The following is a 27,874-nucleotide window of genomic DNA, read 5'->3' on the forward strand; positions in this document are numbered from 1 at the left end:
ACTATTTGGTGTTTTCTGATTTTAGAAATAGGAATCTCCCAGGACCAGCATGGCCACCAGCATTTTCATATATTTTAATTCTTGGGCTTTACCCTCTATACCACCCTCCTGTTAACTTCACATGGCTGGACAACCAACCACCTGGGGATTATAGGTAAGGTAACACCTGCTCAGAGAAGTCAAATTCCCTGCCCCAGCACTGTGACAGCCCGATTATAAACATGGCCCCAGTCCCTCCCCTCTGTAATAGGACTCTGCGGCTCCTTCCGGGCTGGCCTCCTGACTTGTGATGGCCCACAGAATGCAGAGGAAGGGGCTTTGTTCCGGCTCCAAGCCTCCCTTCTCAGGGGACCCCGCCCCACGTCCAGACTAGCCTGCTGGTAGATGAGTGACTTTGCAGCACAGAGTTCAATCAGCGGCTGTCCCAACGGAGCCTGGGGACACATGGCAGAGTTCAGCTAAGAGCAGTAGAGGCCCCTCACCAACCCACTGCTGACCGCAGACACCCGAGTAAGCCCATGTGAGCCCAGCTCTGAACAGCAGAGCTGCGCAGCTGACCTACTAGTATACAGGGTCCTAAGCCGAACCAATGCCACTGATGTTGTAAGCCGCTGATGTGGGTGGTTTATTACGCACCATCACTGTGGCAACAGGTAAGTGGTACAAGGTCACAAAGCCAGAGACTACAGGCTGGACCTCTGGGTTTGGAATCCAATGGCCTTTCCTCCATACAACACTTGACCTTTGGTTTGGATTTATTAGATCCTGACTGGGACGGCCATATAATTTTAAAGGACAGATACCTCCTGTAGTTGCTTATACTTTCAAGGCAATTGTACAGTTTCCTTAAGAACAGAGTGAGAGGGAACTTCCCATGTGCCTATGGATCTCAAACATGCCTTGCTCATTATCTGTCCACAACCGGTGTGATTAAGAACCATGGGCCCTGCTGTACCATTCATTACTCAATATCCTCAACTGGTTTGTGGATGGGCAGTTAAAATATATTATTTCCATTTAGTTTAATGGATCTCTGATGCATTATTCAAAGATTTTACACATAATGAATAATCACCCACATTATTATACCCTGTCTTTTCCTCTTTCATGAGAATTTCAAAAGGGAAGGAACATAAAATGTAGGTTGTAATTACCCAAGGGTAGCTGTAAACACGTTTCATTTTTCTAAGAATTTGCCATGAAGAAAGAACGTGAGAACAATTGAGCTCTGGACAAGTTCTAGATGTACCAAGTGTGATGGTATCTTTGTGCACTGTGCTGAGGTGGGTTGATAAATTATAAAATACTTTTCCCACCCCCCAAACCCTGCATCTTCCTCTTCTTTCCTCTGACTGTTCCATGTTGATTTTTATCATTACAGTAATAGAAATACCTACTACTATTTCTTTAAAAAGGCAAAGATTTTGCTTCCTGACATTTGTTACTGTCAAAATACAGTATTTCTTATTTTACTTTAGTGGGATTGTGTGAACTTTCTTTGCTACAGACTGTGTGATGCATAGATGATACTCTGACTTTTAGAAAGAGAGTGGTACTCATATAACAGGTCAGAATATTGCTGATCCAACACATATCATCACACACACAAAAGACCTGTCAGTGATTTTTATAATTATATCAGAGAGAAAGGGATGTTTAACTGTTCATCCACTCATTCATTTGATGATCAGGTAATGACACCTCTGCAAGCGCCTTGGTGCCAATAGTGTAGTGTAGCTGCTGTCCCTTTTGCCCAGGGCACACACGCACTTCCTAGTTTGCTATAGTCCCACCCGTGGCCTTTTATCTAGGCTACTCGACTCATTTATATTTATTGCTGGACCCTGAAGGCATTTTATAGTTCGCGACCCTTATAGTAAGTGGATGTACAATAGTAGTTGAACCAAGAACAACAGAAACTGGGTCTTCTAACAGGTACTGGTGGTTGGATCATTGCATCACAATGTACAACTGCAAGTGTGGAATATACAGAGCATTGGAAGAGAACCAAAAACAAAAAAAAACACCCACCAAATCCTATCTCTCTCTATAAAAGCCTAATATGCTAAGTGTCTGACCATTCATTCGATGTTGCTATGATGCTCACTGACCACCAGGGGGCTGACGCTCTGACTGGTAGGTCAGCTTGCTGCTGGGGTCTGGCTGATTGGGACTGGCAAGACAGGACGGACATGCCCTGGAGCCCTCCTACGATCCCTTCCCGGCCCCGATTGTGCATCGGTGGTGTCCCTTGGCCTGGCCTGCGCCCTCCTGCAATCTGGGACCCCTTGGGGGATGTTGGAGAGCCGATTTCAGCCTGATCCCCACAGGTCAGGCCAAGGGACCCCACCGGTACACAAATCCATGCACCAGGCCAGTTACACCTGATCCACGCAGGCCAAGGCTAGAGCCTCTAGTCTTATACACAGAGTAGCCAGATTATTATGATCTCTGAACGCATAATAATCTGGTCACTCAGTGTGTATGTGTATGTGTGTGTGTGTGTGTGTGTGTATGTGTATGTATTAGAGGACTGGTGCATGAATTCATGCATGGGTGGGGTTCGGCCAGCCTGGCCAGGGGGAGGGGACATGGGCAGTTGGCCAGCCTGCCTGCTGGTCAAACTCCTGGTCGAGGGGACAATTTGCATATTAGCCTTTCATTATATAGGATATACACTAAGTGGCCAGATTATTATGCGTTCAGAGATCATAATAATCTGGCCACTCAGTGTATATGAGAAAAGATATACTTTAGTAACCTGGACATGCATTAATAAGGTGTTAACCAAGAAGAGTGAACAAGCAGGAAAGTGCAGAAGGAGGGCCTGGTGAAGGGGGTGGAGGAGATAAATGCAGGGGAGGGATGGAAAGCTGACCCTCCAGCAGTTACGAGCCCAGAGATGTGAAGGGTAGTTCTAAACCATGTGCTAAAGAGGACTGGGGGAAAGGGGAACGTTTCCCGCTTTGTGGCCCGTCCTGACCCACATCTTACAGGGCCCAGGCTTCCTCAGCAGAAGGAAGGTGAAAGACCCTCTCTGGGTGTCACTGGCTTTCCTGGTGGAGCATCCGCCCCTAACCTGTTCTCCAGAGAACTATAAATACCGCATTCTTAGGCAGCTGCGGGACCCTATTCCACACCAGTGTCTGGTTTCTTCACTAATGACCACTTACACGTAATTAAATTTGGAATTACAGGATCTTAATGTTAGAAAAATGCATTTCGCCACAACTGTTCTTTGGGATCGGCTAAAGACCAGAACGAGGCTGCTTCTCCTAGGCACCAAATGTGGTCTATTCTCATCCTAATGAAAGCCTAATGATTCCTAAGCAACCTGCATTCTGAAATAAAAAGACTGTTTTTGAGCATCTACTGCTTGCTAGGTACTTTAGTTACCTCTGATCCTCAGACATACATAAAGCAAGTATTCTGACCTCCATTTTACATACGAGAAAACTAAGGCCCAGAGGTTAAATTATACAGGGTCACTTTAATAAGAATAGAATAAATTCATGAATGGAAGAAAAAACGAGAAGATGAAAAAAATAAAGCAAAATGAAAATGAAACAAAAAACTGGAACCAACTCCAATGTCTGTCTAAGAGATGAATTAAGTATATTTTGATGAAATATATGAAATCTATATTATAGAAGAAAGTTGTGAATATGGGCAAATGTTCATGATATATTGAAAAACAGCCTAAACAGTAGGTATAATAGGATTTCAACTTTGTAAACAAAAATGTGGAGATATGTGCACCGAAAAGTAAATATACCTAGGCATTTTTTGGTCAGAGTAATTGAACTGACTTCATGCTTTTCTCTTTTGAGTGCTTCTGAGTTGCCATGTGGGCATTTCTCAGGAATTAAAAAAGGAAAAGGAGAGAAAAGGGGCAAGTTGATGAGCGCTTATGTGTTGGAGAAAAGGTGAGTGGGATTAAATGTTTGACAGCTGGGAGAGGATGGCAGGGAGTCTGACTCAGACGGTGGCTTTGCAGGGACCATGACTCACACATGAGTCAGGCTGGGCTTTTGTTTTTGACAGGGTGCTGGGTGGTAGGAGATCTTGTTGGAGGAAGGATGGGCTCTTTGATTCAACTACTGACATCCTTCCAGCCCAGTCTCAACCCCATTCTCTCCTTGGACCTGCAGTAGATAACAGCCTCTAGAACAATCGACATGCATTGAACTGCGTGTATGGTGAAAGCCAGCCTGCCTATTTATTCCGCTCAGCCCAGACAGAGTTTAAACTTGTATCTGCCCGACTTGCTGCTGACTTTCAGCTGCTCACCCTTTCCAGACCTGGGATAACATTCCTGTGGTCGGGGCAACATTATGGCAGCTGCAGAGTCAGTGCCTGGATTTTGTGAAAATGGCCAAGTCTCTTAATCTCGTGAATGATTGCCTTCACCACTTTTTATGTTCATGTTTAAGGAAGTGTTGGGGCTGCCATTTAGGCTTGGTTGCACAGTAAGCTTTATCTCGAAGGCGTTCTCTTTCATGATTTAATTCATGGTCATTCGGATTCTATGCAGCCATGGCAAAGCATGCGGTAGATGTGCTGAACCGTCTGGACCCTGTGAAGCGTGGCAATGCACAACTTGCCATCTTTAAAATCAGGATGCGCCTCACGATCTTGGCCACCCAGGCAGCTGGTGGCAGTTCTGCTCGACTGAACTGTAACCCCGTCGGCCAACAAGCCAGTTAAGGACCAGTGAGGCGGAGGCGGCCCTGGGAGTTGACCGTTCATGTCCTCTGATGAGAGCAACCAAGACCCAGCACCACAACCTGCCAATCGGGGACAGTGACTCAGAAGGTGATGCGGACAACTCTGAGGGAACGTGCTTACACAGACAATTCGACTCTGAATGTGAAAGGGTTTTGGAAAAAGTCAACCAACAGATTTCACTTTTTCTTCTTCTTCTTTTTTTTTTTTTTTTGCATGCACAAAGACATGTATATCCAAATAAGTCTGAAAGGACTCTTTCAACAACTAAAATAAAAATTCTAAGTGTGAGGAGGCATGTCATCATTTAATTGGCAGTGGTTTTCTGAAATAGCTTCCATGGGTTTTTAATGCCTGTGACAATCTGAATGACAGTAATCTGAGGGGCACAGAACGTTCGATAGGATCGAACAAAGAGATTGTGTTCAACCCCTAGAGGACAGCTCACCCAAAGGCAGTGAGGGTGTTTTCTAGTGGCAGCGAATGCTCTTGGAAGCTCTCAAAGGAGCCCCGGCTTCACATGAGCTGCGTGTGTCCAGACACGTGTCCAAGGGGAGTGTGAACTGCAGTAATAAAGTCGTGACAACTTGTCAAAGATGATGCACCAATGAAAAATTATCCCCAGAAGCTCTTTTAATTAAACATTCGGCTGTCCGCTGGAGCCATCTTAAAATATAAACCCCAGCCCTGTGGCCTTTTTCTTCCTGCTTCCCACCCTTTCGCAATAGCTCTGACAGTGACTTCTCATTGGTGATTAAAAAAATTCATAAGACAGGGTACAGCTGGTTATGCCTCTAGCAAGATGTCAAATTTCACTTGCACAAAATTAATTGAACCTAATTAAACTGGGGTCATTGGCATTATTATAAAGCGTGGCTATTTATTAGACAAAGAAAATTTCTCAAATACCAATTTGCTTTTCTTTCAGGTTTGTGAAAGAGAAGAATTGCTGACATAATTAAATTTGTTTTGCCATTTTAATCTTATTGATCCTCAAAAGATCCACTTCAAATTTTGCTTCACTTACAAAACTGTGTAACATTTTAGAATACTAGAGGTAATACTTAGAGGAGAACATTAAAAAATGATAGGTTTTCTGTAGATTACCCGATGAGTTTTCGACTAATAAAGAATTTATAAACTTCCCATTTGCAAAGATGCATACCTTGGAATTACTAACACAAAGGGTTTCTAAGCTAATTATTAGTACATATGTATGAGATCAATAGGAAATTTAAAACATAGGCTGCATGTAGTAAATAGGTTGCCATAGCATGCACTTATTACTGCAAGAAAGATGTCACAGAAAGCAAATGTCATTGTGAAGAAAGAGAACAACTTCTTTCCTCACCCATGTTGGGTATATATTACTATTCTGCTCACTTCTTCCAGGAAGTTATGCAAACATTATTACCATTAGAGATAGAAGGATGATTCGCTTTCCTGGCAAAATGATGCTGGTTCTACCTGGGATTCCGTGGCAGATTATACAGATTCACAGTTCCTCACAGTCAAATCTAATTTCCTTACAGGCTCTCTAGATCGATGCTACCCGTCCAATGGATACCACTCCCTAGGCTATGGTGCCCTCCCCCCCAATCCCCTAACCCAAACACCAAAAGAGGTGTGGGTACCTCCTACTGGTCTTGTCCCAGCCAAATAACAGGAATGGAATGCATTTTGATTTGGGGATGTTGGATTGGTTGAAATAAAGAAACAGTAATCATTATTCAAACCAGCTGCTCAAAAGCTCTCTGGGGAATTTCTGCTTTTCACAACATTCACAATATTTGCAGAGAAGAGTATGACCCAGTCTAGGCTACACCACCTGCTTTATGAAAAAGACTGTATGAGATTGCATTTATGTTTATATGCACGTAAATGAGACCTATCTTGGGGTAAGGTAAGAAGAGGGGCGGGGGTGGGGGTGGGGGAGCCAGGTTATTGTCAGTTCCTCTGAGAAAAGGAGCAGGAGGAAGGTGGAGAGTCTTCTCCACAATGTCGATCAGGTTGTAATGCCTGAACAATGAAGGATTTCCTGGATGTCTGTCACTAACGACCACTCTGTCTTGTGTTCCCACAGCAGCCAGGCCAGGTTCCATTCCTTCTGTAACACGCAGTTTTGTAAGCTCAGAATGCAAATTATAATGCCGATCAAGATTAATGTGGTCAATGAAAATATTTTATAGGACATTATTATACTCCTAATAAAAAGAATATGTATTTTTTAAGAATATAATTATACGTAATATTTCTTAGAAACCTTTTTTCAAAAATAGGTAATTCATTTTTCTCATTCCTTTTTAAGCTTTTAAAAGCTTTTTGCTGGAACATTTTTAAATAGAAAAAAAATGACAAAGGTCAGACAGTCTCAGTGTGAAAGGCTGATTATGTGTGGATGAGCAAATTTTGAAGAAAAAAATGGCACTTCTTATATTTATCACATTTCAGTATTAAGTCAAATTTAATTAGTTGAGTTATGAATCAGTATCAAAAATTCTTTTGCTACAGTATTAGGCATGAAATATCTTTATGGGATTACTGTAAGCCTAGCTTACATTTAACAGCTTGTCACTCTTTTAAAAAGTGCTTTAGGAGATACAGCAATTAGAAAAATTCAGTGGGGACAACCGAGAAGGACTTATACTCACAGGAGCAGCTTAAACACACCTTCCCGGAAGACCTCTAGCTACTTCATAATTGCTCACATAATGTGTGTATAAAGTTAATTTTTACAGGTAAGTGCACATCCTTTAAAATACACAGACAGAACTCCATTACTCTGCCAAATATCCCATGTATTTGGGTAGCCAGTCCTCACCTTAAAAGTAAGCGCAGCACTTTTTAATTGTTTGGCCAATTAATTTTTAGTCCTCAGCCTCATTTAAGATTGAGTACTGAGCTCTTCAGAGTAGTACATTCATATAAGATTTACCTAGTTCTGATTATTTAACTAACTCAACACATGTGAGCACTACGGTGACCTCAAAGGTCTAACATCCCTTAAGTACTCTTGTTAAGTAAGAAGTGAGGTATTTGTAGCTCAATGAAGAATTTCAGGGACTGTGATACATTAGGAAAAAATTAATTCTAACAGGGATGGGGAATATGGGTTACACAAATGCAACTGAACATTTCCTAGGGCTTTTCTCCTACATTATTACCGATGAGGGGGAATGACAGTCAATCTTTGCAGACTTTACACTTATAGCAATAAAGAGCTATTTCTTAGAAACATTAAGTGTCATTATTAATCACCATCCTAAGGAGTATCCAAGAAGTCGTCGTGTTCTCACAGAGGATGATCTCATCCCAGGGTGTGCGGATAAAAACATCTGAAAGAACAGGATAAAAATAATCTTCCTTATGGCGAGTCAACAAGTGTAGCTTGTTCTGAGCTGCTGTGAAATACACGTGTTTCGATATCTGTGTCTCCAAAGGGGTGGATGACTCAGTGATTTCCAAGGTTTGCTCTGCCAGGAGGGTTTCAGGTGGGCTCTGGGGGCTTCAGGGGAGGGGCAGCGAGGAGCATTGAGGGGAGAGGCTGGGGGAGGCACTTTCCAGGCAGGGTTATCCCAGTCCTTCTCCTTCAGTCCTCCTGAGCCAGAGGAGGACTGCTTTGTTTTACACACAGGGTTTCTGCGCAGGGTTTTATTGGAGAAGATATTTCTTTTATCATTTCACTTATATGTGGAATCTAAAGAAAATAAACAAACAAAATAGAAACAGACTCAAGAGATACAGAGAACAGACTGACAGTTGATAGAAGGAAGGAGGGCTGGGAGACTGGGTGAAAAAGGTGAAGGAATTAAGAAGTACAAATTGGTAGTTACAGAACAGTCACAGAGATGTAAATCACAGCATAGGGAATATAGCAAGTAATCTATACTAATAAAAGGATGATATGCTAATTAGACTGGGAGACCTTCCAGGAGACCTTCTGGACGTCCTACCGGACAAAGCCATGGTGGCAGGGCTAAGGCAGAAATGGTTAGGGGTGATCAGGCCGGCAAGGGAGGGGGGGGGAAGTTGGGGGCAAGCAGGCTGGCAGGGGGCGAGCAGGCCGGAAAGGGGGGGGGCAGTTGGGGGCGAGAAGGCCGGAAAGGGGGGGGCAGTTGGGGGTGAGAAGGCCAGTGGGGGGGCAGATGGGGGGCAAGCAGGCTGGCAGGCAGAGTGGTTAGGGGCGATCAGGCAGGTGAGCGATTAGGAGCCAGTGATCCTGGATTGTGAGTCAGATATCCCCTGAGGGGTTCCAGATTGGAGAGGGTGAAGGCCGGGCTAAGGGACACTCCTCCCCCCTGTGCATGAATTTCATGCACTGGGCCACTAGTCCTATCTAATAAAAGAGTCATATGCAAATTGACTATCACTGCAACACATAAGATGGCTGCCCCCATGTGGTCAAAGATGGCTGCCCCCATGTGGACACAAGATGGCTGCGACAAGATGGCCAGCAGGGGAGGGCAGTTGGGAGGGACCAGGCCTGCAAGGGAGGGCAGTTGTGGGTGATCAGGCCAGCAGGTGAGGGCAGTTGGGAGGGACCAGGCCTGCAAGGCAGGGCAGTTGTGAGTGATCAGGCCAGCAGGGGAGGGCAGTTGGGAGGGACCAGGCCTGCAAGGCAGGGCAGTTGTGGGTGATCAGGCCAGCAGGGGAGGGCAGTTGGGAGGGACCAGGCCTGCAAGGGAGGGCAGTTTTGGGCGATCAGGCCAGGAGCAAAGAGCAGTTCGGGTGGGACCAGACCTGCAAGGGAGGGCAGTTGGGGGCGATCAAGCCTGCAGGGGAGGGCAGTTAGGGGTGACCAGGCTGGCAGAGGAGTGAAGTTGGGGGCGACCGGGCCTGCAGGGAAAGGCAGTTGGGGGGGACCCAGGCCTGCAGGGGAGAGCAGTTGGGGGTGACCAGGCCTTCAGGGGAGGGCAGTTAGGGGCAATCAGGCTGGCAGGGGAGCAGTTAGGCATCAATCAGGCTGGCAGGGGAATGGTTAAGGGGTGATCAGGCTGGCAGGCAGAAGCGGTTAGGGGCAATCAGGAAGGCAGGCAGGTGAGCAGTTGGGAGCCAGCAGTCCTGGATTGGGCCTATATGGATAGTCGGACATCCCTCGAGGGGTCCCAGATTGGAGAGGGTGAGGCTGGACTGAGGGACACCCCCCCATGCACGATTTCATGCACTGGGCCTCTAGTATCATAATAATTATGTATGGGATTAGGTGGGTACTGGAGATATTTTGGGGGACAACTCTGTAAAGTATAGGATTGACTAACCACTATGCTGTACATCTGAAACTGATGCAGAATAATATTGATAATACTGAATGTAAACCATAATTAAAAAATAAAATAAAAACCTTCATGAGACTTCTATTTAAACATGGCATACTGAACACAGCTATTTATTTATTTTATTATTTTTTTAATAGAAATTGAACCACTTTATTTTTTATTTATTTTTTTAAATAAATCTTTATTGTTCAGATTATTACAGGTGTTCCTCTTTTTTTCCCCCATAGCTCCCCTCCACCTGATTCCCCATCCCACCCCATGCCTTTCCCTCCGCCACTGTCTTCATCCATAGGTGTATGATTTTTGTCCAATCTCTTCCCACACCCCTCAAATCCCCTTCCCCCTGAGAACTGTCAGTCCACTCCCTTTCTATGTCCCTGATTCTATTATATTCACCAGTCCATTCTGTTCTTCAGATTTTTTATTCACTTGATTTTTAGATTCACTTGTTGGTAGGTATGTATTTGATGTCATTTTGTTGTTCATAATTTTTATCTTTACCTTTTTCTTCTTCTTCCTCTTCTTAAAGAATACCCTTCAGCATTTCATGTAATCCTGGTTTGGTGGTGATGAACTCCTTTAGCTTTTGCTTGTCTGTGAAGCTCTTTATCTGACCTTCAACTCTGAATGATAGCTTTGCTGGGTAAAGTAATCTTGGTTGTAGGTTCTTGCTGTTCATCACTTTGAATATTTCTTGCCACTCCCTTCTGGCCTGCATAGTTTCTGCCAAGAAATCAGCTGACAGTCGTATGGGTGCTCCCTTGTAGGTAACTAACCGTTTTTCTCTTGCTGCTTTCAAGATTCTCTCTTTGTATTTTGCCCTTGGCATTTTAATTATGATGTGTCTTGGTGTGGTCCTCTTTGGATTCCTCTTGTATGGGGTTCTGTGCGCTTCCTGAACTTGTAAGTCTATTTCTTTCACCAGGTAGGTTAAGTTTTCTGTCATTATTTCTTCTAATAGGTTTTCAATATTTTGCTCTCTCTCTTCTTCTGGCACCCCAAAAATTCGGATGTTGGTACGCTTAAAATTGTCCCAGAGGCTCCTTACACTATCTTCATATTTTTGGATTCTTTTTTCTTTGTTTTTCTGGTTGGGTGTTTTTGTTTCCTCATATTTCAGATCTTTGGTTTGATTCTTGGGGTACGTTGATCTACAGTTGAGTTTCTGTATATTCTTTATTTCAGACAGTGTATGCTTAATTTCTGACTGGTCCTTTTCCATTTTTTTTTTTTTTTGGCATTCTCATTAAGATCCTTAAAGGTCTCACTAAGTTCCTCAGCAGTTTTTAGAAGATTCTTGAGTAACCTTATAAATGTGGTTCTGAACTCTATGTCGTCAAGTAGTTTGCTTTCCTCCATTTCTTTCATTCGTGACATGTTTCTTTGTCTCCGCATTTTGCTGCTTCCTTGTGTTGATGGAGTGGCTTTGTGTGGTAGGTGACCTATAGGGGCCAGTAGCTCAGCCTCCCCAATCACCTGAGGTGGACACCTTTGGTGCACGTACCCTTTGTGGGCTGAGTGCAAAGTCTTGGTGTAGTTAAGCCTTGACTGCTTTGGTACACTGGGAGGAATTGACCTCCAGGCCAATTGGCTGTGAGGACCCGCTGTGTCTATAATGGAAGAACTGCTGCGCTGGAGACACACTTATGGTGCAGGACTTGTTTCAGTGGGCTTTGGTGCTCACTGAGTCTGCCTCTTGAATGTGTCACTTATGGATGTGAGGAGTTGAAATCTGGTGTCTCACACTGACCACTAGGTACACTGGCTTCTGGATCTCCAATGGGGTGCAGGTCAGCTACTGTCTGAGGCTACCCAGCAGGCGCTACAGCGAGAACTACAGTTTTCTCCTCTTTGCTTGGGGTTTGGAGGTTTTGGAGCTGTCTGACCCGGGCTGCAAGTTTGCTAGGTTAAGCTGAGATAGGGCAGGTCATTCATATACTAAAGCCGCTGCTTGGAGCTTGGGTGGGTTTGTAGATTGTGCGGGGCGGGGTCTCAGGGCATCACTAGGCTAGGGCGTGGCAAACAGTGATGGCTGCCAGTTAGCCAGCTCTGCATCTCCGACCGCGTCCCCGCGTCCCCGCGTCCCAGTGCAGTAAACAATTATTCCTGCGCACAGCCCTGCAAGCAAGCCTCCCTCACTTTCCGACGCCACGGCAGACAGTCCAGCTTCTCCCCGTAGGAGTTTTGGGTCCCCTGAGTCTCCCTAGAAACTGGAGTTTTGGAGTAATCGGGAGCTTGTCTCCCTTTGGGTTGAAAAAAGCAGCGCTCCCAGTCGCCCGTCACCAGCCCGATTCGCGCACCGCCGTACCTCAGCTTTTCAGCGCTTGTGCACCCCTCAGTGCTGTTTGCTCTTTCCTTCTAGTTATAGAACTTCCACTCAGCCAGCTTTCCCGTGGTTCTGGGTGATAGACGTTTTGTCTTTTAGTTGTAGTTTTGAAATTGTTGTGCGAGGCAGCAGTTTAGGTGTTTACCTACGCCGCCATCTTGGATCCTCCTCTCTGAACACAGCTATTTAATCTCTCCTCTGAAACCCTACTACTATAATGATAAAGGAAGAAAAAAGGCATAAACCTACACAAACAAAGAAAATGGAAGAGATAATAGCACACAAGAGAGTTTGAAAAAATTTGGGAGATAAAATGTAGTTAGATGAGAGGTATTTGACAACTGACAGGACTACCTAGACCAGGGGTCCTCAAACTTTTTAAACAGGGGGCCAGTTCACTGTCCCTCAGACCATTGAAGGGCCGGACTATAGTTTAAAAAAAAAAAACTATGAACAAATTCCTATGCGCACTGCGGGCCCGGGACGAGTCGGCTGCTAAGCAGGACAGGCAGCGGCACCCGGCGGGCCGGATAAATGTCCTCGGCGGGCCACATGTGGCCCGCGGGCTGTAGTTTGAGGACGCCTGATCCTAGACCCTCTACTTGCTCTGTTTGTACCATATCCAGAAACCTGATTTATTACAGACTTAAAAAAAAATTAACACTTTCAACTCTTGGTATGACATCTAGGTTAATGACGTTTGGACACTGGGGCAGAAGAAGATTTTTTAAATATTAGACACAGAAAAGCTTGACTCTAAAACAGTGGATCTCAACCTTTCTAATGCCGCGACCCTTTAATACAGTTCCTCATGTTGTGGTGACCCCCAACCATAAAATTATTTTCGTTGCTACTTCATAACTGTAATTTTGCTACTGTTATGAATCGTAATGTAAATATCTGTGTTTTCCGATGGTCTTAGGCGACCCTGCTAGCCGTTCTCAACCTGTCGCGACCCACAGGTTAAGAACCGCTGCTGCAGAGCCTAAGACCATGGGAAAACACAGATATTTACATTACGATTCATAACAGTAGCAAAATTACAGTTATGAAGTAGCAACGAAAATAATTTTATGGTTGGGGGTCACCACAACATGAGGAACTGTATTAAAGGGTCGCGGCATTACAAAGGTTGAGAACCACTGCTCTAAAAGAAAAGTTTGATAAAAATTTACTATATTGAAATTAAGAACTTGTGGTCATAAAAGATACATTGAAGAATTAAAAAGATAAGATACAACCTGGGAGGATATTCTTGCAATACCTACAACGTAATAAGGATTAGTATTATGACTACCCAACTTTGATAAATTAATTTTAAAAAGCACAGAGAATCCAGTAAGACCTGCATAGAAATGTTGCAGAAGAGGAAACAGGATGTCTAATAAACACAATGAAATAGCATATTATATCCATTGAATTAACAAAAGTTTAAAAGAAATTGGCAATATCAAGTGTTAGAAAAGTTATGGATCCACAGGATCTCAGACATTGCTGGTAGGCATGGAACTTGTTGCAATCATTTTGGAAATCAGATTGGCATTATCGTCTAAATGTGAGCATTCATGCATTTTCCTAGCAATTCCACTCTTAGGTATATACCAAAGAGAAACTCTTGCACACTGACAGGAAAAGACACATACAAGCTCATTTATAAGCAGCATTGTTTACAGGAGCAAAACCTTTGGAACAACCCAATGCCCGTCATCAGAAAAGTGCAGAAGAAAGTGATTATACTCACACAGTGGAATATGACATAGCAGTCGAAATCACAGACCAGCAAAAAGAAAAATGGGGCAATTTTAAATTCAGGACAAACAACATAATTTCTCAAGTAATCATAGATTAGCATATGGCTCAGTATGAATAATACATGAGCTTAATAAAGTCAACAGTGAATAGTTATGTGACCTCAAATTGTGAAATGGCCATGAAGAGAACAGGGTTTGGAATATATACTGTAGATGTATCTCTGAGGGGACAATAAAAGAGAGTTAAGTCCCAAATTCCTATAGTAGGTGGTCAAAAGATGGTTATTTAAAAGCAATCACTAAGAAGATAAGCATTTTACTTAGAGATATGCAGGTAAATACCAGAAAAACAAAGAGTTAAAACGTTTCTGGAGAGTGAGACAAGGATAGAGAGGGGTGTTACTTTTATTTCGTGTTATTATATGCCTTGCAGTTTTCATTGATTCTATTTCACGTTCACAGCCATATGTATGTATGCATGTGTGTGCATGTATATATCTATATCTATCTATCGAACTAACTTTCATTTAAAAAACAAGAATCTCCCATTTGGACCTGATAGATCTGACATTGCTGAGCAGAGAAATGGAGTATCTAGAAGAAAACTTCTTGGCATTTTGGGGAACATTAGAGAGCAGTAGCAGAAATCCATTAAAACTTATAGTCTAATCCCCTCATTTTACGAAAATGAAACTAAGATATGATAAAACCAAGTCTCAAAATTAGAAGCTCAACTAAGACTAATCCTCAGGTCTCCAGGTGCCCAGGCCTGAGCTCTTCCTGCCGCATCCCACTGTGGGGGGAACAGGTGCCTCAAAGGGAAAGGCTGACCCCTCGGCTCTGGAAAGGCACATGAAAAGTGTGGGAATGAGGAAGAGGTGCCTCAGCTCTGCATGGCCAAACTGCAGCTCCTCCTCGACGGGCTAACTCACCTGCAGGGACCCTGAACATGCATGTATGTGAGCATGTGTGTGCTTTCTGATTCTTGGTGATTTAGATGAGTCTAAGGATCAGACTGAAATACAAAGCATAATGAGAGCCAGAGAGATATAAATAGATATGAAGGTGTCTAATTCCAGGCTTCAGATGAAGAACAGATTGGAAATCTATTGGCTGAATGAGTCTGTAAATGCCATCATGTGTCTCCCACACCTGGCCCAACATGGTGAAATTATCTAGTATTTATACGGGGAGTATTTACTCTTAGCCCAAAGGAAGACGCAGGCATTCCAACCAGAAACAGCCATCTGAGGAGGCATCAAGAGAACACTGATGGGTCTTCAGTTACTACCACCTTTATTAAACCGAAGTTCCGTGTGTTTTAACCACTCGGAATATCTATACTCATAACAGTTAATTTTTGAGATTGTCTATATCCTCACGTAGCAAAGCATCACCAATGGATGGGCAGTCTGGACATCAGCTGGGAGCCTGTTAGAAATACAGCATCTTGAGCCCCACCCAGGCCTAGTGACTCAGAATTGGCACCAGCATTTTAACAAAATCCCCAGGGTTTTCACATGCACATTACAATTTGAGAAGTTCTGGCTGATAGCTTTATTTTCCAGGTAAAATTATAATTTTAATTGGAGTTGGAAGCTATGCAAATAATCAAAGATATCCTGAAATAGTGATAAATAAGCAATGATATCTTGAACTAAATTAAGATAAACAAAAACTGCCTGGCCCGGCTGGTATGGTTCAGTGGTTGGGTGTCGACCTATGAATCAGGAGGTCATGTTTCGAATCCCGGTAGGGGCACATACCCAGGTTACAGGCTCGATCCCCAGTGTGGGCGCGCAGGAGGCAGCCAATCAATGATTCTCTCTCATCACTGATGTTTCTGTCTCTCCCTCTCCCTTCCTCTCTGAAATCAATTAAAAAAATATATATATATAAAAAAGAAAAACCACCTGGAGGACAAGCTAAGCTCTGTAATAAACATCCAATGCTCCAAGTGGGAACTGTATTTCTCAGCTACGGTATTCACTACAATCAAATGGAAGAGGGGAGCAATGCTGGGTGCTCTGGGACTGCTTAATGGGAAATCTGGTGATCTGCCATGCTTCTCTACGCATCAGCCAGCTTTGGAGCGTGCCTTGATTCCCCCATCACAGTGCAAAAACAGCACTGTGTCTTGAAAAAAAATGAAATATAGAAATCTGACCTCAGGTGGCTTGGAAAACTGGCCAAAAAAGCCCCAAAACTAAACCCCAATAAACAAACCCAACAAATGGGAGAAGTCTGTCCAGAATCCAAATAAAGTTGATAGTATTATGAAAAAAAAAATACTCAAGGACTTAAAGGATATCTTTTATTAGACAAGTGGTCAGATGACAAAACCCATTAGGTACATGTATCAGAGAATCAATTCAAAGGAACACTCACCGAGAGGAAAGGCTTGGCTTCCCACTTTTGCTGCAGCTGGTATAAATTCCTGGGCCATCATCAAAGAAGCTCCCGAGTGCCAACTTCTGTCGGATAGATTCTCTCTCATTTTTCTGTGCCTAAAATTTCAGGAAAATAAAAAATGCTGATAAGCGGGCAGATACATCACAACCATAGGCGGTCTAACTGCTAAGTTTCTTAGAACTGTAATATTAGATGAAAAAATAAATACATAGGCCACAGCCAAGAGCATTTGAATTATTAAGAGCTGGAATTAAACCAGCTTCTCCTGGTTCCACCCCTGCGAGCAATTTCAGTTCTTCGGAGCCTTTCCGATCGTTAGTCTAGGCTAGACTAAATGTTACCATGTAGTTGGAAGCTGTGAGGATTAGGCAATTGTGGCATATTGTGTGCAAAGTGGTAAAGGGTAGTATATGACAGTGGTCGGCAAACTCATTAGTCAACAGAGTGGCAAACCGTGGCTCGCGAGCCGCATGTGGCTTGCGAGCCGCAGTTTGCCGACTACTGGTCTAGGGGAATCACCATTGTGGTGCTAAAGATCTTCACCAGCATTGAGCTAGGTTTCGGGAGCTGTAATCTTTCTTCTTACCTGCTAGATTCGACAGAGTAATGCTGTGGAGGGCAAGCATTTGCTCCTAAATCAAATTGCTTTTATCCCAAATGGGGCCTCTCCCTGATTCCTGTCTTCTCTCTTCCTTTGATCATCCCTTCAGCCCACTTTCTCTATGGCAAGAACATTCATTCATTCATTCATTCATTCAACCACCATGCATTGAACCTCTATGAGATGGGGCTGCCCACACTATGGCGCAGGGACAGGGCCCTGGACCAATGGACACAGCTTCTGCTGCCACCACGCTATGTCTCGCTTCTGTTCAAGACTCATCCTGATCTCACCAGGCTCAGAATATGAGATGCCCTAACATACTGTGTGGAAGAGCTGGAGAATTCTAATCGAACCCATCTGGTTCATATTTTGAAGGGAAGTCAGGCCGGTGTGCACAGGAAAGGATCTGGCAAACGGCACTACGGAGATAGTTTGGGTATGTTTACAACACTCGGCTTCCCATAAAAGTCCCATAAAAACTCACCATGCTGAACTTTTAAACCCTTTAAACAACAGGAGAGAACATTAGGAATGATTTCCTTAGTTAAAAATAAAACAACTACGAAAACGAACATCATGAGTGAGAAATCCCGGGGAGAATGAGGTCCTGGTTTTGTTCTGTGGGATGATGAAGGCTGTGAGCAGCATCACCGTATTTTCTGAGCAGGGAGGTAAAGACTATGCTGAGCAAACTAGGTTACAAAACCCAGCTCAGGTGCCTGGGTGTGGCTACAGAAGGGACAGTGGCCCCTTGATCCTTCCAGTAGGAGATTCTGGAGCCACGTCGGCTGCCATCAGAGCCCAGAAGTTAACCGTGAAAGGTCTGAGCCATCATCTGAGCGTCACTGTGATGAAACGCACACCTGTTGGAAGGATGGGCTGAAATGGCTTCATTTCACCCCCAAGTGGAGGGCAGTGCACTCTAGGTAAAGGCTGCTCTAACCTGGTAGAAATTCTTCACACGCAGCTGTTTACATTCTAATTAAAATAAAAGTTCCATTTTTATTTTATAAGCTGCATTTAAAGAGCTCCACAGCCACAGGAGGACAGCACAGAATAAATATATGTCAGAGCAATACCGCTAAGCCAGTGTTCCCAAGAGGCTGCGTCAGAATTTCCTGTAGAGACTTTAGACATTCCCACTGCTTCTCAGCCTTTTGGCTAAGATCATGTGTAAAATATACATTCCCTCGACTTTAGGACCAGTTATTTTGTTTCAACAGACTTGAGAACTTCTAATTCAAGGAGAGCTCATCTCTATTCTTCTTTCCTCTAACATTTTTAAGTCTTTGGACAATATAAGCATTCTTTCAACTGTCATAGTTTTCGATGACATCTCTATCTATGTCTTCATCCATCCCCCCATTTTGGCATATACTAAGGGAAGTGCGTCATACTAGTAGATACTGTGTGTGTGTGTGTGTGTGTGTGTGTGTGTGTGTGTGTGAGAGAGAGAGAGAGAGAGAGAGAGAGAGAGAGAGATCTTACCATGTATAAGATATATATACTAGAGGCCCAGTGCACGAAATTTGTGCATGGGGGGGGCGGTGTCCCTCAGCCCAGCCTGCACCCTCTCCAACCAGGGATCCCTCTCACAATCTAGGACTGCTGGCTCCCAACTGCTCGCCTGCCTGCCTTCCTGATTGCCCCTAACCACTTGTGCCTGCCAGCCTGATCACCCCCTAACCACTCCCCTGCCAGCCTGATTGATGCCTAACTGCAACCCTGCCAGTCTAATTGCCCTTAACTGCCCTCTCCTGCAGGCCTGATCACCCCCAACTACGCTCCCCTGCAGGCCTGGGTCCCCCTCAAATGCCCTTCCCTGCAGGCCTGGTCACCCCCAACTTCCCTCCTCTGCTGGCCTGGTCACCCATAACTGCCCTCCCCTGCAGGCTTGATCGCCCCCAACTGCCCTCCCTTGCAGGCCTGGTCCCTCCCAACTGCCCTCCCCTGCTGGCCTGATCGCCCACAACTGCCCTCCCTTGCAGGCCTGGTCACCCCCAACTGCCCTCTCCTGCTGGCCTGATCGCCCACAACTGCCCTCCCTTGTAGGCCTGGTCCCTCCCAACTGCCCTCCTCTGCTGGCCATCTTGTGGCAGCCATCTTTGACCACATGGGGGCAGCCATCTTGTGTGTTGGAGTGACAGTCAATTTGCATATTACGCTTTTATCAGATAGGATGTGGACTTTGCCCACACCCGACTCACAACTCCTAAAACTCTTGCAATTTCCTAAGTGATGAGGACACAGGTGTCTATTGTTATGTGAATGAGGTGACTTTTGGAAAGTACCTAAGGTGGAGGCTGGTTGTCAGGAGAAGTCACCATGTGACTAGAGTGTTGGAACTTTGTTTCTGCCCCTCTCTCCACCTCTGGGGATGGGGTTTGAATAACTTCTGGGTTAGTGAACACATGAGGATAAGGGGAGGGCATTGAAGCTCTGTGCCCCTTCCCATATACTTGCCCTATGTCTCTCTTCATCTGGCTGTTCCTGAGACATATCCTTTTCTAGTAAACCAGTGTTCTAGTAAGTGACAGGATCCTCTGAGTCCTGTGAGCCATTCTAGAAAATTAATTGAACACAAAGAGGGGGTTGTGGGAACCTTTGATTTATAACCAGTTGGTCAGCGCCTGGACTTGCAACTGGCATCTCAAGTGTGTGTGTGTCAGGGGCCGGGGGAGTCTTATGGGACTGAACCCTCTGGGCTGACAGTGTCATAATTTAGTTGAATTCTTGGACACCCTGCTGGTGTCCAGAATCATTTGTTGGTGTGGGTGTACAGGGAATTCCCCCATGTTGGAATTGGGTCTGGGAACCCTAATTTAGTGTATAACACAGCCACAAAGCAAAAGACTACTTTTACACAGTTCCAGCTGTGATACTGATTTCATGTGGTTTATTGGGCTAGCATAGCATTGAACTCTGAGAAAATAGCCATGAGGTTGTAAGGGAAGCCAGAATGCCTTTAATTTCATAAATGCTTGTGAGTGCACTGCTGGGAACCTTAACTAAAGAAACCTACCCTTCCAAAAAAGCAGGACTGGAACTGGTGATGGCTCTGCCAAAATAGAACCCTATCTATCTTTATTTAAAATAAATTCATTTCAAAATCCCCAAATCTGCCATGCAGACTGAAGGTAGTCAGTGAACCTGTTTCTCAATCCATATAATAGACAAAAGAGAGTCTCACTCAATGTCCTCTAATCAGAAAACTGTTGAATGGAACCGAGCACCCAAATATAAAAACAGTAGATAACCACAGATCCTTAACGTCTTATGCTCAACAACTTGCTGGTGTCCAACATTAGTCTGGGGTCTGGAAGAGGTTTATCTGAAGAAGACACCTACTCCAGGTATGAATGTGTGAACGTGCCCTAGATTCCATGTCTGCCTTTTCTGATCTACTTGAGCTATAGATGTAGGAGAAGGCCTTAAAAAGAATTCTATTTACACGAATTACAATTCTCTCTACCCAAATACTTCATTAACAGTGTGAAGAGGACTGTTCTATAATACACAATCTTTCCCCCTTCTCTCTCTCTGGATCCAACAAATCAAGAAAAGCATAAAGAATATAAATGTCACCCACAATCCCACCACGTAGACACAGACCACTGCTAACATTTCAGTAAATTTCTCAGTAGTTTTTAAAGCTTATGTGTGCATTTTTTCTTCTTATAAAATTGAGTTTATATTGTTTATTGTATTTTGAGAATTACCCTCGTTTCACTTAAAATTCTTTAAAAACAGTTTTTAAGGGCTGTCCATTGCTCTACCCTATGTTAGCCATTTAAGCTATATCCAATTAAAAGCAACATAAGTTAGCATTTTTACATAAACCCCTGCCCACATGTCGGATTATTCCCTCAGGATGAATTCCTGGAAGTGGAATTACCAGATCAGCTCAGTGTGAACATTTGTTGAGGCTCTTGACACATTCTGCCACATGGCTCCACACAAAGCTGCTCCAATTTACATGCCCACAAGCCACGCAAAAGGATACAGCTTTCTCTTACATCCTGGCTAACAGTGAAGATTTTCACTTAACAAACTGCTGTCACTTTAAATTTGATAGGCCAAAGGCATTCTTTTTATTTTAATTTCTTTACCAGTGAGATTAAATATTTAAATATTTTTCGTTACTGTACTTGCTTCCCTCTAAATTTATTTACTCCTAGCTTTGCTTATTTTTCTATAAAGGTCTGAGAGTTTTGACATTTCTTATTAAGGGTCTTAGTCCTTTAGAATTTTAAGTCTAACTACTCTGTAGTTTAAGTCTATAGCTTGCTTCCTCTGTCCTGTCTTTGATGGCTCTGTGCTTGCACAGCCCTTCCCAGTCCAGAGGTAAAGGATCTCACTTGACATTGGAGGATTAAATGAGAGAATTTACGTAAACTCTTTAGCAGCTGTACCTGGTCCATGCTCATGTACATCTACCATAAATGGTGGCTGTTGTGGCTAATCCTCCAACAATCCCTGCTTTGAAGGTGAGGAAACGAGGGTGACATCGAGGAGCTAGGACTCCAGCCCACCCTCCCAGCGCTAGGTCTTTCTGCTCCTTCACACTGATGAGTAAGGTGTCCAGGTGGACACTACGCTGGGGACAATGTGAGGATTAAAGAGCTAGAGATCCACGACTTTCCTGAGATGGATGTGATGCTTTCTCAGGGAAGGGGAAAGCCCTGGGCGGCCAAGCATACACCAAGGCCTAATCACAACCACAGATATTTACAACGCAAACGCCCTCTCATCAGAGCCAGTCACCTTGACACCACTGCTCACTCTTTCTTTGGGAACAAACGTGATTCCCAATGTTTCAAGGAATTATGATGCAACTGACTAGCAAATACTTTTTATCTTAAAATTCACCAACTGGAACCCAATTTCCTTTTGGTTGCCCATATGTGTAAAGTGAGTGTGTGCACGAGTGTGTGTGTGGGGGGGGGTGTTTCAAAGCCCTTTTGTTTTCTAAGGAATTACACCTGCAGGGTAAGTATGTCCTCCAACCCCCTCCCCACAAAGCCCAAAGCTACCCCAGGATGAGGAGTAGCGATGTGTACAGGAGCGGGAGGGGCTGACTCAAAACTACACAGTTTGTGTGACAAGGGGAGCCCCCATCCACTCCTAAAATGGCCTTGGGAAATACCCACATAAAACAAAAGTAAAACATCTAAAACTGATATTGCCAGCAAAAGCACAAGGGCAACTGAGAACAGTGGTTCATCACTAGGAGACAGAAAAGCTATTCAAGACCGAGATGAGAGCAACAATGTGCTTGGAAAGGCAGTTTTTGTCTTCAACTGTCGCTGAATTCCCTCCTGCCACCTCCTGTGCCCAGGCAGATAAGGCTCACAATGGTTTTTGGGGGTGCCTGTGAGCCACTACCTCAGAATAGACTGGGGAGCACGTTCAGACCCCCACACGGTGCTCCGCCTTTCCCAAGGCATCATTCTTCCGTGGCGATTTCCCCCAAACTTGACAAGAGCAAAGAGAGGTATTTGGTTCTGCCTGGGTAGATATGGTCTGTCCCCACATCTAGTACGTCCCCAAGTCCCTCCCATTCTTTCTTCAGGATGTGGCGACACCGTCCCTCCCACACAGATGCTGCTCCCAAGTCCCCTCCTCCGGTCCTGCCTTCATCCCTCTGGCCCAGCCCACCTCACCAGCAGCATCTGATGGCGCTGGCCTCTGGGGCAGGGCCACCTAGGCTTTCACATGCTAATCTGCACAGACATTTACAGGCGGAATACTGAGTATCTTCTGCATTCTAATATTATTTAATGGACAAACTGTATTTTTGTGGGGACAGCTGCAGGGCCACTGGGGTTCTCAGGGACACACTTCAGGAAACAACAGCCTAAACCTAAACTAAAGCCAGCTGGTGCTCAGGAACTGCAAACAGCTGCTTCCTTCTGGCTCCTTGTGCAGATGATGAAGCCCGAGTAGCCAGAAAGGGCCCGTCTGACCAGGAGGAAGGAGGTCCTTAAACTCCCCAAAGGAGGGAGATGCGTGAAGAGGATTGGTCTACAGAATCACTGGGGGACCCGCTTGATCCAAATGACACAGGGGTGCTGCGGGACTAAAGGCGGGTGGAAGCTTTGGAGCCACAACACCCCCGCACGGGATTCGGTTGTGGGAAAGGGAGAGGTGTACAGGAACGGTTTCCCCCAAATGCCTTGTCTTCCAGCCCTTCCCTGGGTTGATCTTCCCCTCCTCTCCAGCTCCATGTGTTTCTTACTTTTACTGGTTATTGGGGGTGGTTGCTCTATAATGCTGACAGTACTTAATTCACTACTGACCCCGGAAGATACCACCTCTAGCATCCTCCTTTCTGTGTTGCATAACTTACCTGGTCAGTGCTTCTCACACATCAGGGTGCATATAAATGACCAGGGCAACACTTTCCACCAAGGGGAAAAGGCAAACAATGGGCCATTGAGGAAAATCTTCCTCAGGACGGGGCTGCATTGCGCCAGAAGCTGATGAACACCCTGGTCACCCACAGCCCATCAAGGAACCCAGGACACCAGGGGGTGGCTGTGACACAGGTGTGGCAAGTGGAGAACTGCACAGGCGGCCCTCTGTCTGTCACACATGTCTTATACCAGTGGTTCTCCAACTTGGTTACGCATGAGAATCACTGGAGGGCTTGTACAAACAGACTATTTTTCTGATTCAGGAGATCTGGGCTGGGGCTTGAGAGAGTGCATTTCAAACAAGTTCCCAGATGCTGCTCATGCTGCTAGTCCAGACACTTTGAGAACCACGGCTTCCACCAATGGAACAGATCACGTAGCTGGATGAAACAGGGTTGGTTCTTCTTTATCTGAGCACGAATCTGTTCCATGTGGAATGGCCAGACGCTGCATCCAGGTGGATTTCATTTGTGGCCGTCTGGCCCCTGCCAAGGCCTTGCCAGGATGCCTGTTTTGAAGCAATTAATGATCCCCTGGCCTCAGTGCAATCCATTGCCTAGTGATATCTGGCATCATGGCCATTAGCAGCATCTGGGAATGCACTGGGATTCTATTCTGGAGCTCCCTGTCGAGAAGTGCTCTTCCTTTAGAAAGATGACAGTCCCTCTTCTCTCCACAGCTTGTGAAGAAGGGGGGCTTTCCTCTAACATTTAGGGGCAGCACTGCAGTGTGGAGTCCTTTTAAACATTAGGAACCAGAAGTACACAACTTATTTGTTCATTAGGCTGATTTTTTTTAAAAAATAGAAACTAAAAAAACACACAAACACCCAAATATACTGGTGGTATTTTCTAATTACTTTCTCTCTGAAACAACCATGGGTTTTGTCACACGATCAAAATATAAAAAGAACATTTTGTAAGAAAACACATCTTATGCTTTTGAATGGCACATGCATAATTACTTGCACTGTGTGGGTTATGTCAAGTTCTTGCGTCTTATTTTATCCCCGGGGAAGATTTTGATGACTAGTGGAAACGTAAGTTGAATAACCTAGGATCTTCATGAGAATCACTGGAGGAAGGACTCTAGGCCATGCTTTACTTGAGAACGGGCAGGCAACAATAGTGCTGGGATGCCAGTGCAGAGAGCGGAGATGTTTGCAATTACTTGTTAGCCCCGAGGACGGTTTTGCTATCGACTGCATTGCTTGTCCCCACACTACAGGGACGGCATAAACAGGGGCAGGCAGATAGAAGTGCTATTGTACAGACACCCTAACACCTGAATACTCTAATTGTTAAGGACCAGAGCAAGGGACTTAACAAACATCTAATCTAGGGCTGAAGTTTCAGGAGCCACTCACTGACTGAATGGGGACTTTGGTGAAGGTAACGGAGCCCAAGGCGCAGTCCACAAAGTTGACTACTGTAGTGCAAGTGTTTCCACGTTCAGTCCTAGGGGGACGCCACTGAAAACTCAAGTTTTCCTCCCTTATGAGCAGCGTGTCCCAAACATGAACTGCTGGGAGCATCCTGGGCTCTTTCTGGTCCTCAGATGACCGAGGCTACTTTCTCCCACAGCACACTGTTATCTGGGAGCTCTATTTTTAACAGGTGCATTTCAGAGGTCTGCAAAGCCATCGCAGGCATTCAGTGTCACTGTCAGAACACAACAGTCTGAAACACCTACTGGATGGTTATGAAACAGCCAGACCTCAATCACTGCCAGGAAGCCAGTGTCCCCAATTTCCCACCTCACGGTGGACTCAGGGTCTGGAAGAGCCAGACACAGGCACGTGACCAGGAAGGAGAGCAGGAGGCCAGGGCAGGGAAATTGGGGTCAAGAAGACCCAAGTCCACATCTTGACTCTGACACCTCCTAGTGCAGGTTACAGAAACTCTTTAAGCCCCCGTTTCTTTTTCTGAAAAAGAGATAATACTACTATCTTTTGGGTTGTGTTAAGGATCAAATGAAATGCTATATAGAAAGTAGTTGGCATGGTGCCTGGCCCAGAGAGAAACTTATTAAATGGTAGGTGTGAATATTAAAGGGAGAGATGAACAGACTGTCATACTTCGATGTGGGGTTGGGGGGACGAAGAGATAAACCAAAGGACTTATATACTTATACAGACAGACCATGGATACAGGCAATAAGGTAGTAAAGACCTGGTGGGGGAGGGGGGAGTAGGGGCTGGGAGGAGGCGGTAAAAGGGGGGAAAATGGGAGACATCTGTAATACTATCAGCAAATATATATATATTTAAAGAAGGGAATAGAGAGAGCCAGAATTAACCAGGACAGACAAATCCATAGAGACAGCAAACAGCCCTAGCCCATTGGCTAAGTGGGTAGAGCATTGGCCTGCAGACTGGAGAGTTCCAGGTTCAATTCTGGTTAAGGGCATATGACCAGATTGTGGGCTCAATCCCCAGTAGGGGGCGTACAGAAGGCAGCTGATCAATGATTCTCTCTCATCATTGATGTTTCTCTCTCTCCCTCTCCCTGCCTCTCTAAAATAAATAAATTAATTAAAATAAAAAGATAGCAAACAGATTTATGTCTGGGGAGGAAAGAATTGGGAGTAATTACAGATGGATACAGTATTTCTTTTGGGGGTCATGAAAATATTCTGGAATTAGACAATAGTGGTTTGCATAACCTTATAAATACATTAAAACCCATCAAAATTTGAAATGGTATGTGAGTTGTGTCTCATATATTAGGGTATATAAATTATATCTCAATTGAAAAATAAACCATACACATTTTTTGGTTACATGTATGTGGTTTATTCCTTTTATTGAGCTGTAATTCACATACCACATGCCCAGAAAACCTAGTTACTTGAAACAACCATTCCCTGACTATGCTGGTGAACCAGGGTGATAGCCGGGAAGGACCCTGAAGTAGGAGCCGAGGCCTCATCTTTACATCATCTAAGACCCTCCAGGCCCGTTCCTCCCTGCAAAGGAAGGGAGACCCTGGCTCAGAGAGCGGGAGAGATTGTCCCCAGGTGGCGAGGTGGGCCCAGGCTCCAGGTTCAGTAACTGAGCAGTCCTTCCAGCGCAATCAGCCCTCACAGATAGGAAGACGGGAGGGTTAATGGAGGTCGACGGCTGCTTTTCCTCAGTAATTGAGTGGGGAGGGCAGAGCTCTTGTCTGGAATGGCAGCTGGCATTCTGTGTTCCTGTTTATTGCAGTTTATCTCCAGCAGTCATTCCCATTCACCTTTTAAAAAAACATGAGGCGCAGCTGTGGCTTCACTTTAAATATTGTTCCTTCCAGCCCTTTAATGTTTTCACGGGCTCCTCCCTAATCTTTCACTGTAATTGGATGCACAGCACCTCGGAGGAACAAAGCGAGGCGAGCAGGCCTCCCCGTCCTGTCCTCGACTGCACAGGCCTGTCCCCCGCTCCTCTCTGCGAGGGGCAGCCTGCGGACAGAAGGCAGGACGGCTTCCCTGGGTCTGCTCTGCTCCCGGACACAGTGGGAGCCAGCCTTCTGCCATCTACGTTACGTTTTCCTGATTTCCTCTCTCTCCATCAGTGTAACTTGGATCTTTCCAGGCTCTGAGAGGACACAAGCTGCGTGTTTTTCGGTCCACACTAGCTATCTGAACATCCAGGCAGCATCATCCATATCAGCTTGTTTGTGTGCTCCCCAACCCCCCGTGAGCCCCTTGAGGGAAAGCCCGTTCTCCCTTCTGCGATCCTGGCCTTAGAAGTGCTCCGTGCTTGCTCCTAAAGACAGTCAGCTGTGTGGGCTCTACCAGAGGGTCGGGGGGTTGCGCAGAGCAAGGCAAGGCAATGACGACTGAACATACACACCTTGGATTCTGCCAAGGTGCAGGCCTTCCTTCCTAAATGCTGAGATCTGTGTCCTGTTGAGGACAGCTTTACCACTACTGAGCAAACCAGAGATCCAATGAGACATCTTGCTTACCGCCGGGACCTTCCCCAAGGAAAGGGACAGATGCCTGCTCTCTTCCTTCCCCCGCCTGGGCGGAATCTAATTTTAGTTATTGGAAAGTGACCTTTCCCCCAAGGCTGTTTGCCTGACTTTATTACAATCTTGTAAAATAATCCCTGTACCCATGTGGTATTTATTAGTGCCACTGGTATAGGAAGTTCTGTCGTATCTACCAGTAGGCAGGGGTATATCAATTTTCCAACTGTTTTTGACAACTGACCTCATAGTCACAGGAGGGGAAAGAGAAATTATTAAAACTTTAATTTATATTTAAACATTTATTTAAAAATATCTATTGATGTATGTTTTATATGTACGTAATATATTTTTACAATGATATATGCATATAACTTATGAATAAAATATATGTATATTAGAGGCATGGGCTCA

General features: G+C 44.9%; 1 protein-coding gene across 6 annotated transcripts in view; it reads right to left on the reverse strand.

Annotated features, from left to right (window-relative positions):
- Positions 1-27,874, reverse strand: part of LOC308242906 (IQCJ-SCHIP1 readthrough transcript protein) — a 687,650-nt gene that overhangs the window by 16,609 nt on the left and 643,167 nt on the right. For all 6 annotated transcript variants that reach the window (XM_080657696.1, XM_080657697.1, XM_080657698.1 and 3 more), the window contains one exon: positions 16,467-16,585. In XM_080657696.1, the coding sequence (XP_080513822.1) occupies positions 16,467-16,585 (119 nt within the window). The remainder of the gene's footprint in view (positions 1-16,466; positions 16,586-27,874) is intronic.

This window comes from Plecotus auritus (genome assembly GCF_963455305.1).
Source record: "Plecotus auritus genome assembly, chromosome: 2".
Classification (NCBI taxonomy): Eukaryota; Metazoa; Chordata; class Mammalia; order Chiroptera; family Vespertilionidae; genus Plecotus; species Plecotus auritus.